This window comes from Amblyomma americanum, chromosome 6, assembly GCF_052857255.1.
Source record: "Amblyomma americanum isolate KBUSLIRL-KWMA chromosome 6, ASM5285725v1, whole genome shotgun sequence".
Taxonomy (NCBI): Eukaryota; Metazoa; Arthropoda; class Arachnida; order Ixodida; family Ixodidae; genus Amblyomma; species Amblyomma americanum.
In genome coordinates this window covers 26090672-26105809 of record NC_135502.1, presented here as the reverse complement: position 1 = coordinate 26105809, position 15138 = coordinate 26090672, and the positions used below count along the sequence as shown (strand labels likewise).

The following is a 15138-nucleotide window of genomic DNA, read 5'->3' as shown; positions in this document are numbered from 1 at the left end:
AATAAGAAATGGCAGCTAGCGAAATGGAATATGCAGATCTATTTATTTATTTATAGGTAAGACCAGAGTAATACAGCACGGCGATCAGCGCATTTTTGATCACGCGCATGCACATTTAAACGCTTCAAACCGGCGCCACACAAATGTGGTTGAGGTAAAATTAGCTTCTACTACTTGCGTTTTCCACGGAACCAGCATATCTTACCTTGCTGTCCGTCTCCCAGGGAAAAGAAAGGAAAATATTGCCAGACAAGCATGGAGTGACGCACATTATATTTTATTCAAAAAATCGTCTTTATCACAAGAAGAGAGATAAAACAGGCGGCGACCAAAGTGCACTCGGGCTGACAGAAGCGCGGAATGTATGTAACGCGAACGCTGGAAACGCGCGATAAGTCTCTTTGGAATGTTTAAATTTGTGAAGACGACGGTGGTAGGCTAGTATGATTTAACTATATGGGGCAACTATTATGAGACACGGCGTGGTCTCGATGACGCTCACACTCAGCCACCTGCTCCGATGAATACGCTAATGCCAAAAATAGATGAGGTAATTTTCAGTGTACAAAAACGACAGCTCAGAGACATGCCGTAATCTTTGGCAAACAACGCTTTTCATAAAATCCACTGCACGCATGTCATGAGCTCGCTGCCGCAGTAAACAGTTGTTTACAGCTATTTAACCTAACGACGTGCATCCATATTCAACGGCGTTTAAATTATTAAAATCCCCAAGGTAAAATTTTCTTTTTTTTATTGGATTGCCTCATGCATCTGATAAACAGATTATGCCAACATAAATGTCCGTGCAAATGAATGAACCATATTGGGTTGGAATTCACGTACCAATACAAAAAACATGAAAACTTGTGTTACTGCAAGCTTAGCGAACAAATTGTCCTAAAAATGCATAAGAAGTCATAAAAAAGCGCGACGCATATCCGCTGTAGCCCGACCAAGAAACATGTTTGTAGTGTGGAAACAGTTAATTTTTAAATAATATTAAGCATAAATATTTAATTACGTCGTTCACTCTCGTAAAAAAATTTTGTTCATATTTGAGTACCACTACAAAAGTTCATTGTTTCTTATAGGCTGGGCCTGCGTGTCAAAGCAGCCTCAAATAAAAATGTGCAGAGATTTAAATATGCTTATTACAGCTCGGGTAGCCACAGATGATAAAAAAGAAAGATATCTAACAGTTTTCCATCATTTTAGGATTTTTTCGCAGATTTTGTTGTGATCAATTAACTGTTGTAGAGGCGATTTCTACTATGACATTTGGCCGCGCTGTCTGACTTCACAGCCTGCGTTGAAGTTATCAGGTGCTCGTGGGAATGTTACAATACAACAGGAGGTTAAGTCTTAAAACACCCCGGTGACACGAAGAAAATTAAACGCACTGTACAAGAATGGCTTTGCCATTCATTCACACGGTGCATCAAACAGAAGGTACGCGCATAAAACAAAATTTATGCTCCCTCCGGCGATTGCCGGAAGAAATTCAAGCACACATCACGACGACTCATAACGCACCAAACGTCGTAGCGCCAAGGTCACAGAAAAACAGTCCAAATCAGAGCTCAGTAAACACTGCACTGGTTGGTTCGCCACTTACAGAAACCGTTCGGTGTGATCGCTGAGATGCCGGCAAGGCAGAACTGTTTTAAGAAGCTGGCTGCTTGTGGCTGTCATTGTATATGCTTCCGCCATATTCATCGCCCTGTTGCTTGCAGCGGTCATGCTGCAAGTATACGCGGCCACGAAGTACGCATGAAGAGCAGTGCGAACATTCAGCATGCGGACGATCACTTTTCCGGTCGGAATGATGACGATGACGATGAGCTCTGAGCGGTTACACCGTTTGTTTTCTGCTATACGTAAAAAGTCACACACGCACGCACGACGCTCGGGGCAACGGTATCCTTCACTTGCAGTTGCCGTTGACGAGGTTCGACGCAAAACAGTTGCGGTAGAAGCATACAAGAGGTTTGTGGAATGAGCAAGTCCCCGATAGTTTGGCTTTTGCCGTTGGTAAAAGCTGTAAACGATGAAACGTCACGCTGGGCAGAGGACCGGTAGCCGCGCATGCAGCCTAAGAAGCAATTGCCCGGTCTTTTTCTGGGGTATTCACCAGCAACAGAGGCGCATTCAGTCAGAAGAGGGCAGCTGAAAGTTGTATCTTTCTGAGACCTGGTCTCTCGGCATCGTGGCTACGGGTTGGGGGCTCCCTTGGAACCAGCGATGTTAGCAAAGCTGAATGCACAGGCAGAGAAGCGGGCACTACTGCCCTTGACGCCCTGTCAGTAGAGCGGCGTGGTGGAGACCGCCGTGCAGGATGATGTGGGCGCCGGCTCGTAGGCGCAGCAGGCGTTGCTCCTGGCAGCCATGCTGGTGCTGGCGGCTGAAGAGTTGGACCGGTGCCGGGAACTGAACGAGTAGCTCTTCAGCCGCTGGCCCACGGAGGATTGGCTGCGAGAAAGAAAAGAGAGACAGAAACGATGTGTTACGTGAAGCAAGGAATTAAGCTTGGCAGACTCTTCATACTTTTCAGGCTCGTCTTTTGTGCACAGATGATGATGCGAATTCTGGTGCACTACTGTGAGGTAACTGGATGACACTACATAGCCGTGCGTCCGCTGCTAATTACAAATAGCTCTGAGGTATGATAGCTATCACCTATGCTGCATTCAGACCCTGGAAGAGCCTTACAATAGGATACATCACGCGAGTGCACGATTAGCATTCAGCGCACGCGAGTGCAACTCGAAGAACGTGGGACACAGTGGGCACGTGTTTACTTTACTCGTTATACATACAAGAGGACGCGTTCTGCACTTGACCGCGGCATCTAGAATAGCCTGGATGTATATAAGGGACGCACTTTGCTTAGAAAAGTTCATAATTTGGCATGCTGGGCTCATGTGACAGGCCTTTCGAGATCTAGATGCAGTTGCAGAAGACGTGCTGTGAGCAGGGCTTTATTTGCCAATCATAAAGGATAGTTTTGCCGATAGAACCATTATATGCGCTAATGAGTTATGATAAATGTTCACTGCAAAAGCTTCCTGCTTCTAATAGTGTAGCCTACTTCGTTTCGCATGAGGCGGTTGCTGGCTTGTGAACACAATAGGCGAATATGTCGAGCACCTTTCGTGTGGTCGATTTTCGCCGCAAAGGCTGGAGTTGAAATAAAAGAGGCCAACGGTATATACCGCCCAGTAAATGCTTCTGGTCCAACCTCTAAGTAAATAAGCCCAATCTCAAGTGCTGCTCCACGCGTTTCAGCTGGGTGTAATTTTTTGTTCATGTAGGTTTCACTGTGCGGTATTTAATAATCTATTAAAATAAAAGCGATTACTCCTACTCTTCGCGCGTATCACATAACAAAGTAGGAAATCGATTGTTAAAGAATTCAGGGTCGTTAAGAGCACTCCTTCATAGGACCTTCTTTTTTATACAATGCTTCATATATATACAATATATCAAATGCTTCCATAGCCGCCGCATGAGGCGGCCTAAAAAATAGTTAATATGACTGAGTACTGTTGTAGCATTGAAATGAAAGAGAGAAAGTGTATTTTTTTCTAGAACAAATAGGTATCACATTGGTGCGGCCAATGGCCATTTTCAACAATATTTGCTCGATCGGTATGGTCCTTCCGCTCAAGAAATCAAAACAAATTTTAGGTGACTAGAAAGGTAACTGAATTTACGCGTTTCATCGGTATGCGTTTTTAATGCCCATAATTGCTGGTACGAGTAGAGTAAGAAAAACAGGTTGTGCATAAAGCAATACTTTTCTTGAACTTGTCTTCCTGAGTGCCGTGTTTCGAAAAGAATACAGCGCCAAAAAAAAAAAAGGCTGCTTTCGTAGCGTTTAAGTGAAGCGTTAATATCGGTACGTTCGTAGCTGTGTCTGGCTCAAGTGGATAGTTAATTAGAACCGGCGCTCTAAAAAAAATCAAACATCACAAAAATGAGGCATATTAGATTCCTAATAGCATCCCGTTTAATTAACAAAACACATTAATATTTGGCGCATGTCTGCTACGTGAATGTTTCAATAATTTTGCAAGAATATTTTGAGCTGCACGTTGTAGTTCTTCAGTTTTAATCGCTCTAAGTTTACTTACTTCGCGAGAACGCGACCGACGGAGGCCTGGCCACTTAGTACCTGCCCTCCGTCGGTTGCATTTTCGGGAAGTCGGCTAACTTTGAACAACGAAAACTGAACAACTTCTGTGTGCAGCTCAAAGTAATTTTTCACACTTAATGAAATATTCACGTAGCAGACATGTGCAAATTATGAATGTGTTTTGTCATTTTAATAAGAAGGTAATAAGCTTTTAATATTACTTATTTTTGTCATGCTTGATCTTTTTAGAGCGCTGGTTCTAAACAACTATCAACTGGAGCCAAAAACCTCTGTTAACGTACCGATATTAAAATTGCATTTAAACGCTCTAGAAGCGGCACTCTTTCTGGTACTGCAGTTTTTACAAAATACTACACGAAAGGAGGCAATTTGATGGAAAGCATTGTATTAGTACTACATTTTTTGGTTGCCCTATTTGTACTAATAATTATTGCGGCTGACAATAAATGCCAATAAAAGATGAACACATTTTTGTTTGTAAAGAGCTAAACCCTGTTCTTATGTCATAAATGAAAGGACTCTAGCGATCGCGCAAACATTGTGAAAAATAGCCAGTGGCCGCTCGAAGGTGGAACCCCTGCCTTAAAGTTTGTGAAGGTGCACATCTCTGGGGTACGTAAGCAAGCAGCTACAATGTCAAAATAGAAGATGAGAACTAAGAATGGCAGTGAGGAACAGCAATAACAAAAGAGTAGCGGCAATGAAATTAGGAAACAATATTTGCTCATTACGCACGATCTATGAAGTTAGGCGAGCGAAATGACTCGAAGTCGAAAGGGTGCAAGAAAAAGGAGTATGAAAACGACTTAGTGAGCGATTAATGCAGATAACTGCATTCGCAGCTGAACAATGCTCTCATGTGATATGTTGGTAGCCAGAGCCGATTTCATTATTTGTTGGATAAGGTTATTTTCTTAAAAAGCGCTTGTTTTGCAGTTGCCCCTCGACTAGCAACAGGCGCTATGTGTCTAGGCATTTGGTGTGTTTCTTTCGACAAACAATACACGAGTACAAACCAACAACAGCTGTGCTCATGCGCTGCAGATGATGGAAGAAAACCGAAAGGAAATCGAAACATGCATTTACATGACAGATACAATACAGATACAGGCAGCTGGGGATAGTGGGGAACACCCAATTGCGGATTTACGGACAATCGTGAGATGGGGCGGTTGGGGAGGAAAAGATTCTATTTGAGCTATGAATTTCTGAAACTTTTCTCGGGGGAAAAAAAGAATTGGGCTCCAAAGCGGCAGCTTCCCTCCTTTAAAAAAAAGAAAATTCTAGGTTGCATCTAACACACTCCACCCCCCGGTGCTCTATATATATCCGCCCCTGGCAACAACAACGGCACAACGTGAGAATTCTATCGAGAATTTCGTTGAAACGAGAAGAAAATGAGCAGCGTAATTTTGTTTGTTGCATATTTTACTTCTCAGCTTCACTGTGGTTTCGTTTTCGAATTCCAATTTCTAACGCGTCGATTTAACGTCGCGAATCTGATTGTAACCGTGCTTCGAGGCATTGCCCTCTCATCCTTACATTCAACATACATAACATCAACATTCAGCATAGAACATAGTGGCATGCACTGGTAGTTCGAAACTCGTTCATTGAAAGAAGCACACGTCTTGGAACTGCTTGCAAGCACTGTTATGAGCTTGATCAAATTTCGAAAAGCAGCTAGTTCAGGCATCAGTGAAACGTGTGGATGCGGTAATGGAAAACTTCGTGCTTTGATAATGCATTTGTGGCGAAACCGATTGTTACTAAACGGGTTCTGAGCTAGCTCCTCACAAGAGAGGCCTGGTCCTTGGTCAACGTCCTCTGTTATGAAATTTTTACATCCTCTCAGAACTGGTTCGCTAGATAAAAAAAAATATTTGTTGCATTTGCTTTCACTAACGATATTACAAGGAGGTGTGCCGTGAAGTCCGCTGCGCTCTTTGCCTCCGTGAGAGGAGGAAGTTACAACAGAGAATATTTTGAATGGTGTGAATTGCCGCAAATGAAGCAACTTTCCTGCTCAAAGCAAGAAAAATGGTGTGCTCATAGGCCAGATTTAATGGTTACTTGCTAAATCTCCTGCAACGAAGCAAATATTCCGGATAAGATGTATAAAACTGCTTCTTAGGAAAGGCTCATAAAAACGCATTGAGCCATTCCCGGACATGCTTTTCTTTTGCGTTGCTCCGATGGCCTCAACAACAAGTTTTATTGTTTCTAATGCGCGTAGCATATTGTGTAACGATCTTAATCTAGGAAAGCGCCTTTTCGATAGTTCGTTTAAAAGAAAAAAGTTCCAGAAACTGTTTAATGTTAGAAAGCAGTGAATGACAACTTGCTGCGTTTGTTTAGCACTCGTAGCGCACGGTAATAACTGCAAGTAATTAGAAATAACGCGTTAGTATCCCAGTACTAAGGAAGCGAAGTTCTTATTCGCGGGAAGGACGCACTCCGATCAAGTTCAAACAAGTTTTCTTTTTTTTTCCGGATTCGCATGTACAGTTTGATATCCCGCTACTAAAGCTGTGCGGCCCACCGCGCTTTGAGCTCTGTAGAAGTCGAAGGTAGGTTCCGGTCAAAGTTAAGATTTTTAAACAACAGCGAAGAGTGAGATATCTTTTGGCGTACCATGAAAATTAAGCCAACAGGTGACGAGCCTCGTGTCGCCCGTTCTTATGCGCCAAATTCTTTGGCAGGTGCCGAGAGGGGTGGCGCACGCTCAGCGCGCCGGGCTAGCTTCACCTCTAAGACGCAAGCTCGTGTGCACAGGCCTTTTTTTGTGCGACACTCTCGCAGGCAAAGGAGGCCTATATTACTGCTTTGTGCTGAAAGACAGTGTAGTAACCCTGACCCCCCACTCCCACTTCCTTTTTTCTCTCAACTGTACTCTGTTCCTCAGACGTGACCTCATGGAAGGCCGACACGCTTCCACCCCTCTTACGCTGCATGACTCGCGAAATACGACTGGCGTTCCCTCTCTGCACCTCTCCTCATCGCTTTCTGGTCATGATTTTCCTCTCTTACGCTCCTTGTTCACGCACAAATAAAGCCATTAATGCACCTGACAACTTCCTACAACTGTTTGTGTTGTAAATATCGCAGATGCGTAACGTCGATCGGAAACTTACATCTCCTCCATATCTCCTCTAATCACGCTCTGGTATGCTGTGGTCACGTGAAAGCGTGTAGGGAAGCAGGGAAAAGAGAAAGAGAGACAGAAGGAAAGAGATGTTAGTGAGCGCTGAAGTCACTTTGTGCCGTTTTGACGTCACAAACTAGTGATAGTATGGCGGAAAGGGGAACTAATGGTGGCGTTTCATTCGTACCTTAAAAAAAATGTTAAAAATGCCGGTTTGCTTGGAAAACTTATCTAATGCGAACAGAATGATAAGAAAGCGGTTATTTTGAAGCAGTACTTTGTTATACTGCAGCTCTTATCTTTGCAGCTTAGTTTTCTACGCTACTTCACGGTGGAGAATTATTTTAAGGACGTTGGGAAACATTTGCCTCACTTTCAGTTCTACATCCTTTCAGCTTTGCACAGCCATCTCGTAGCCATCGTATTCCTTTGTAGCAGAATGGACACGAAGAGTATATTAAAGTGCACCTTTAATTTGCGACTCTTATAGGGCCTTTAATTTTACCGAACTGTTTTCTTTCATTTGTTCTATTTAGCCGCTATTTCAAGCCTTTAAAGAAATGAATATAGAATAAAGACTATGCAAATATGCAAATGTTCCCGTCTGTTTCATGTTAATCCTTTTGCTATGAGGGGTTATGAACAAGACCTTTTTCAAAAAGACTACATATGATAGCTGCCTGTAATGCCGACATGAGGCTTTCTGTTGAGCTTTCCGGTATTAGTAAAAGTGTAAGCTTCTACGAATTTCGGGTAGGTTTTATCTCTGTCCTGTTTGTTGGTGTCCTTGTTAACTATACAAAATTAGTAAAGTGAACGAGAGCTGATTTACTAAACGAGTCACTTGGTGGCAGCTACGTTACGTCACCTCGGAAAGGCTTGCATAAATATCTTTCTGTTCAGTAACAAATGCATTAAGAACTTCAAAGTAAGGATTCACATTTAACACGTAAGCAAATGCTAAATGGTGCAGTGAAGCTTGGTGCGCTCTAACTGTCATGTCCAGCCCGAAGGCATTACGACTAATAAAAACATTGAAACAACAACGAGAACTTTTGGGTGTGCAAAGTTTACGTGGATTTTTAGGACTCATTACTTAGCTTTTGTTCTTCAGAAGAAAAGAAATGGCAGAACAGCTGGGGAGGTGTTAGAATTCGCAACATGCGAGCAGAAAACTGTGAATTGGGCGGCAAGAATTGATGGTGAAAAAGTGAGAAACATAAAATGCGCAACCTACAGAATAAGTTTTTCAGGATAAAAAAAAGAGGCTAGAAACGTTATCATGGGAGGTGCACGAAACAAACGGTTTGTTAAGAGCCTCAAAAACGTGTAGCATTCAGGATAGAAAAGTGAACTTGCTGAAAACTAAAAAAATAATAATAAAGGGACCCGCATTTACGGTTTCGACAATTTATTTCTGTATTTTTCAATGTGTGTGCTGTTAAATTTGGTATCAAAACGCCATCGGCACTACGCATTATTATTGCTTAATCTTGCCAGCGTTAGCGCAACACAGCTGTGGTGGCGCACCTCTTATTATGGGAGGAAAGCTTGGATGGCGTGAGGACCGCTTGCGGCCCGAAGTCCACGTTTTGTAGGCGCCTACAACAGATGTGTCATGTTTATTGGCCCAAGTCTTCATGCAAACAAAGTATAAAGTGAGTGGAGGCGTTTTCATGCACATTCTCGCAAGCAATCGCTCGTAAAAGAAACGCTCGCTACGACACTCCCCTCTAATTTATTTCTGCTTGCATATATAATTGCCTCTAGGAGTACGCTTCTAAAGAGGACCTTTATAGTTATGCGTCAATCACATTACAGAGCCGAGGGTTGCACTATTAACGAGAACGGCTGTGAACTGTACTCGCGGATGTAGATGGTTGCGTATGAAAACTCAGGGGTTTAGAACAGACTAGGCTGCACCGCATAACAAAATAGGAAATAAGGCTAACGCTTTGATATTTTCTTGATGTTTTCACGGGATAATCAGGAATTTACTAACGGAAGCCGCTGTCAAAAATTGCGCACAGAATCTAGCAGCCTAATCGTACTTTTTACTTTTACGTCTCCTTGACTGCCATTTAATGCTGCTTATGTCTGTCGGTCTTCAAAGTATCATTCCTTAGTTGTATTCGCTGTAACAAGGGGCTCAATAAATAAAACGAAGTCGCAAATAAGCGTGAACCTGAACTGGAAACGAAGACTACTGACAGATCAGCGCTGAACAAACAGTCTGCCAGCAAGGTAAGGTGACTTGCTTGATTCTTACCAAGCGTCGCACCGACATCTAGGCTACCTTCGGTGGTAACTGCATTGCCCGTTTAATCCCTGAAGCGTTCAGGAACTCTTAAGGGTTCCGAAGTCATTTATCATACATCTAGCATACAGCTGGCGCAAGCGCGAAACTCTTTGAACGAAAATCTGAAATAGTCAGTTTGGCTGGCGCTGGAGTAAACAATTGCGGGCGCTAAGACTCTGGAATACTTAAAAACAAGACGAGAAATATAATGCCTTGCTAGGTCGGTTTAACACTATTCTCAAAACGTCGGCATTTGAAGCTTGGACGATAAAGAAAAATAAGAATGCAACGGCTAGTAAATAGCTTTACTCATTGCAAGAGCAAAGCACGGAAATCTAGCCAGTCAATCACTTTTGCCATGCAGAGATAAGAATAAATTGCAGCTAGCTATAAGTGAAACAGCTTAGAAAATACGGATGTTTTTTCTTTTGAAGATGGTTGAGAAAATGGCCAAATTTCTATTTTTATAATGAATCACCTTTTTACCCGCCGTGGTTGCTCAGTGGTTAGAGCGCTCGGCTACTGATCCGGAGTTCCCGGGTTCGAAACCGACCGCGGTGGCTGCGCTTCGATGGAGGCGAAACGCCATGGCGCCCGTGTGCTGTGCGATGTCAGTGCACGTTATAAAGATCCTCAGGTGGTCGATATTAATCCGGAGCCCTCTACTACGGCACCTCTTCCTTTCTCCTTTGACTCCCTCCTTTATCCCTTCCCTTACGGGGCGGGTCAGTTGTCCAACGATATATGAGACAGATACTGCGCCATTTCCTTTTCCCAAAAACCAATTATTATTTATATAATGAATCACCTAAACGCAACTTTAGAGGAAGGAATATTTCGGGCTTATGAGTAATCCTCTAGAACTTTCTTTAGCCCAAAAGCAAATATGGAGACAGGAAAACAATGAGCTAAACAGTAAATGTGAAAGAAGTTGACATGAAAATTATTTAGATGAAAATGTGAATAAAATATAAGCCATGCGGATTTGCTGTAATGAAAGCGAGGGCATTACAGCAGATTCACTGGATAAAAAAAAATGTACATGCATTTCTGTCCTACAAAAAAGGAATTAGTTATTCTGCTAGCATACAGAGCTCAAAATTTTCGACAGACCACTAGAACTTGAGCGCTTCTAGCACGGTGCAAACATTTGCCAAACGCAGAGTCCGTCCGTACATTCGTTTTAAGTCAGGATAATTCCACGCAAGCACCTTTCAATTTAGGCAAGCCTCGACATCACTTTGTCATTACAAAGCACCACCCGTTCGTTTCACGACAGCAATAGCATTCACAATGGACGCCGTTATGAAATTATTTGGAATAGTGCAAACGAGTGTGCTGATGAGGTAAAATGTATGCAGAATGTCTCAGGTAAGCGATAATACTTATCGCCGTTATGAAACTGAACTCTCAAATTTAGCGAGCTTTGGATGTACAGATTCTGGACCGAGCATTCGCGAGGCTGAGGAGGAAAGCTGCTGTCAGGATTTTGGTAGCAAAAACGTCAGGTGACAGCTCCAACAGATGCCAGAGTTTTACTGTTTGTTCCGACAGTTTAAAAGGGATTGAAGGAGGAAAAGGCGAGATCAGTAAAAACAAGCTGCGACACGTGCGGGCCGACTTACCACATCAAGTAGATGGTGACTGCGACAAATATCACGAAGGCGGAGCCCACCGAGATCATGGCGTACATCCAGAAGCTGTATTCGTTGTCCTCTGTAATGAGAAGGCAGGCCAAACAGGGAAGGTAATTAGCCAAGCCTGTGGCTTTTGATCTTTGCGCTTCGTTACACTTAACAAAGATTTTTGCAGGTAGCAAGTACGCCGGTGGAATAGGCATGCCTGTCCCTATAGATATTCGAGCGGCACCACACTCATGAATGCGCTCCTTGTTTTGATTTCTATTCACAATGCTTGCAACGAGCACTTGCGGCTATGTGCAGCATGCTGCCTTCATTACGAGTAATGACCTGAAGAAATCGCGGGCCAAGGCGCTCGAAACAACTGGGAGCAGCTGCGGCAGCATGAAAACAAAATAATCACACACATGGCTCATACGCCAACATGCAAGGCTCTAACGACGCCTTTTGGTTGATACACTCAAAACCTAGATGCTGCATTAAAGAAAAAAAACAAACAAAATTATGGCGCAATGAAACCGAACTACTTGTCCCTCGCGGATTCTCATTTGCATCTAGACGCGTTCCCAATCAACCGGTTGGAAAGAACCCGCTTGCAGTGCGCAACGCGCACAGTAAATTTTCTTTTCTTTCCGTGATTAAGCTTATTCGTCCCTTTATGAAAGACGACAACAAAAACAAAAACAGGAGCTTTTCAACGAAAACGCCTAGTATCATTTTTTTGTTCGCTGATTCTCTGGGTGGCTTTCTAACGAGGCAATCGAGTCGTAATTTGCAGCATATTTCGGCACGCGCAAAATTCTTCTGTCTGAAGTGAAAACACAGCATGTCCTGATGGGCGTCATAGTACTGAAATAAAACACTGCGCTGATTGCGTTTGCGTATATTTTTGCCAGGAAAACTCGGTGAAACGAATAAAAGGCAAGAAGAGAAAAGTTTATCTAAAAAGCAGCAATACAGCTCTTGTGTAAGAGAGGCGTTAGTGTCCGCGAAAAGAAATGTGTTTCGTAACACTCATGAAACCATTTTATTCCTGCGCACAGTGATCGAGCAGTGTGTTACGCAGAAAAGCTGCTCATGCATTGGGGAAATTACTAAGGGCTAAATGTTCTCAGCTTTGATAATCGAACATATTTCTTGGGCAAAATACCGGCGCTGTTTGTGGCCGTCGCAAGCCGCGAGTTCAGCGACTTGCATCCAGAGGATTGATCGCAGGTTTCGAAAGCGGAGCTAATTGCTTTAAACCTACAATTACCGTTAGCAACCGGAAAATATAAGCAAAAAAGAATTTAAATTATGCAGTCACATGAAGTGCAAAAGAAGCTAAAGAGAAAAGAAGTTGAACAGGAAAATAATCTGATAAAGTCAAATGTTAGCAGGACTTGTTCACAGCTAGGTGTGCTTAATAAGTGATGGGTCGGTGTGCGTCAAGCTAGAGCGTTGCATTTGCATTTTATAACGATAAGTCCATAAGCGCAGAATAATTTCGTCGAGAAAGCGGTACTACAACAGGCGCATCCTGACTTGCAGTAGCCCCAAAACACTTGCGCGCACGTGAGAGCATCAGCGGTCAGCATCGTACTGAAAGAAGCCTCCTTCTTCGCGCTTGTTCTGTCTCGTTTTCCACTCTCCTCAAAAAGTACGTAAAATCCACCTCTGCGAATAATGAATTCATCGAACATCGCCACACACTTCGCAGCCTTGACAACCACTTCACGGAGGCGGTAAATGCACGCCGACACAATCCCACGCACCCAGCTTAGCTCGCCTGGATTACCATCCACCGAGACGGCCAGGCTACCCTCGGGCGTCCGGTGAGCAAACAAGAGAACAGTGTCCCAGGCAAACATTCCCTCCTTCCTTCTCCCCTCTCTCCTCCCCCAATCCCTCGAAGTATGCACGCCGTGGAGGGCTTTGCCCTGGAGATAGCGCACGCCTCTCCAGTGACCACGACAACAGCAGCTACAATAGCTACAGCAGCAGCAACAGGAGCAGGTCCTACAGGAAAGCCAGACAAGAAAACAAAAAAGAGAGAGGAGATGCAAGTTAGTCACAGAGTTTGTTCGGAGCCGCAAAAAAGCAAAGACCGGTAAAGGAAACAGTTCCTGTTGCTTTCGGACCCAGGGCTACGAGGGTTTTCCCGCAATAAGGGATAAAAGGAGTCCGCCGTTTATCAGGCGGCAACCGAGCGCCTCGGGAAGGGTATACGGCCAGAACGAGAAGGGAGAGAAAGAGCCAGCGTGGGAAAGAGTAGTCTGGGAGGGGGAGAGAAAAGGGAAAAGGACAGAATGTATGCGTGGCTAACATTCTCGCGCCCAGGGCCGATAAATCTCCACATTCTCCGACTTGCCCAGGGCGGAGCAGGCAGCCATGGCATTCAATGCGAGCAGCGCGGCGCCTGCACCCGTCTCTGCCCACCCCAGGCACGTCGGACTCGTCCTTCGCTCGTCCGTCCGTCACTCTAGCGTCTCTTTTTTTTCTTTTTTTAGCGTTTCTAGTTTTCCCTATTGCCCCGTTTCCCCGCGAGCGTGTTTCCGCCTGTAGCGGGAAGGCAGCCGCCCTCGCAGTCTGGGAACCCTGTGGCCAGGAAAGGTTGCGCCAAACATCGGGAGTGAGAGAAGCCGAGGCCCCCGATGCCGCCCCAGGGAGACATTTGGCCGGAACGCGCCGTAACTCGCGCGCTCACCGCGTATAACGAATAAGCTGGAGGTCTCGTCCACCCTCTCGTGACAGGATAAACGGCGGAGAGCCGCTTCTCCGTTTTCCGGGCTCCGGTCGCAGAGTCGGCGGGGCTGGGAGCGCTCTTCGCGAGTCCGCTAAAGCTGGCGAAGCCGTACGTAATCGAATTTGGCCGCCGCTTCGCGCTGACAGATCTGGGAGCTCCTCTGCGTTAGCTACAGGCGCGCCTCGTGCAGTCAACGGAGAGAGTGAGAAGGAAAAAAAAAACTCTAGGCGATCCTCGGCGGATCGTTTGAATGCGTTAGCAGTTAAATTTCCGTTGTATCCGCTCTTGACACACTGACGTTCGTTACATCCGTGGTCAACACACTAAGTTCCGTACACTGGAGACCAGACATGAAAGTTCTTTATATACGAGGTAAACAAAAAAAAATGTTCGTCATGTGTGAGGTGGCGTACTAAGGGCTGATAGTGTGAAACATGGAGTTAAAACCTGCGAAACCATTTTGCGCTAGCAGTTGAAATGGTGGCGCAATAGCCGAATAAAGCGGCGTCGGCATTCATGCCTCTCTGCACTGCAGAGTGACGAGAAGAGACCCCGATAATGACGTCACGTACTGTGGCGCAACGTTTCCAGCGAAGAAACGGTTGTTTCATGAAGAAAAACCAACGCCACCGAAGGTTAAGTTTACCAATCATTGTTTGGAGGCATCGGGCTGCGCACTGCAGCATGCAGTTGAACACAGCTGACATCTGAAATTTCGACAACAATAGCATCACCACGAGTTTCGCCGCACTTTTCCAAAGAAGTGACAAGAAGCCTGAACATCACCGCGGTTTTAATGGAATGTATCGCCACCATTTTAAATGGTAGTGCAAAAATATTTTGCATATTTTAACTATAAGCTTCATAGATTCGAATTCTTGAATAACCTCGAATTCTCAAAAAACATTTGAACTTCCCTTTTACAACCTAAAGGTCGCTATATTCAAGGTGGCAAACTAAGGTTCGTGATACCCGAAGAAGCCTACTAATTTCGTGTAGTTCGTGCATATAAGTTCGTTCGTAGCCTGGCGGGCAGGTTGCCGCCTACCAAAGGCTATACTGACGTACAGCGTTCGCCATTCCCACTTGAACTGACCCTTGTAACTCTAACGCATTAATAGATTTGTGTGTCAAATGCGGTAGCTCCGCCGCGAAGATTTACCAATTTTT

At 44.4% G+C, this 15138-nt stretch overlaps 1 protein-coding gene across 5 annotated transcripts in view; it reads right to left on the bottom strand.

Moving 5' to 3' along the window:
• Positions 1 to 256: 256 nt before the first annotated feature.
• The window catches only part of LOC144136459 (thrombospondin type-1 domain-containing protein 7A-like), a 493908-nt gene continuing 479026 nt past the window's right edge, over positions 257 to 15138 (bottom strand). For 3 of the 5 annotated variants that reach the window (XM_077668802.1, XM_077668803.1, XM_077668801.1), the window contains 3 exons: positions 11229 to 11319; positions 7294 to 7330; positions 257 to 2472 (listed from right to left, as the gene is read on the bottom strand). In XM_077668802.1, coding sequence (XP_077524928.1) covers positions 7312 to 7330; positions 11229 to 11319 — 110 coding nt within the window. In that variant the 3' untranslated portion in view covers positions 257 to 2472; positions 7294 to 7311. The remainder of the gene's footprint in view (positions 2473 to 7293; positions 7331 to 11228; positions 11320 to 15138) is intronic. The other 2 variants (XM_077668799.1, XM_077668800.1) reach the window with 1 other exon arrangement.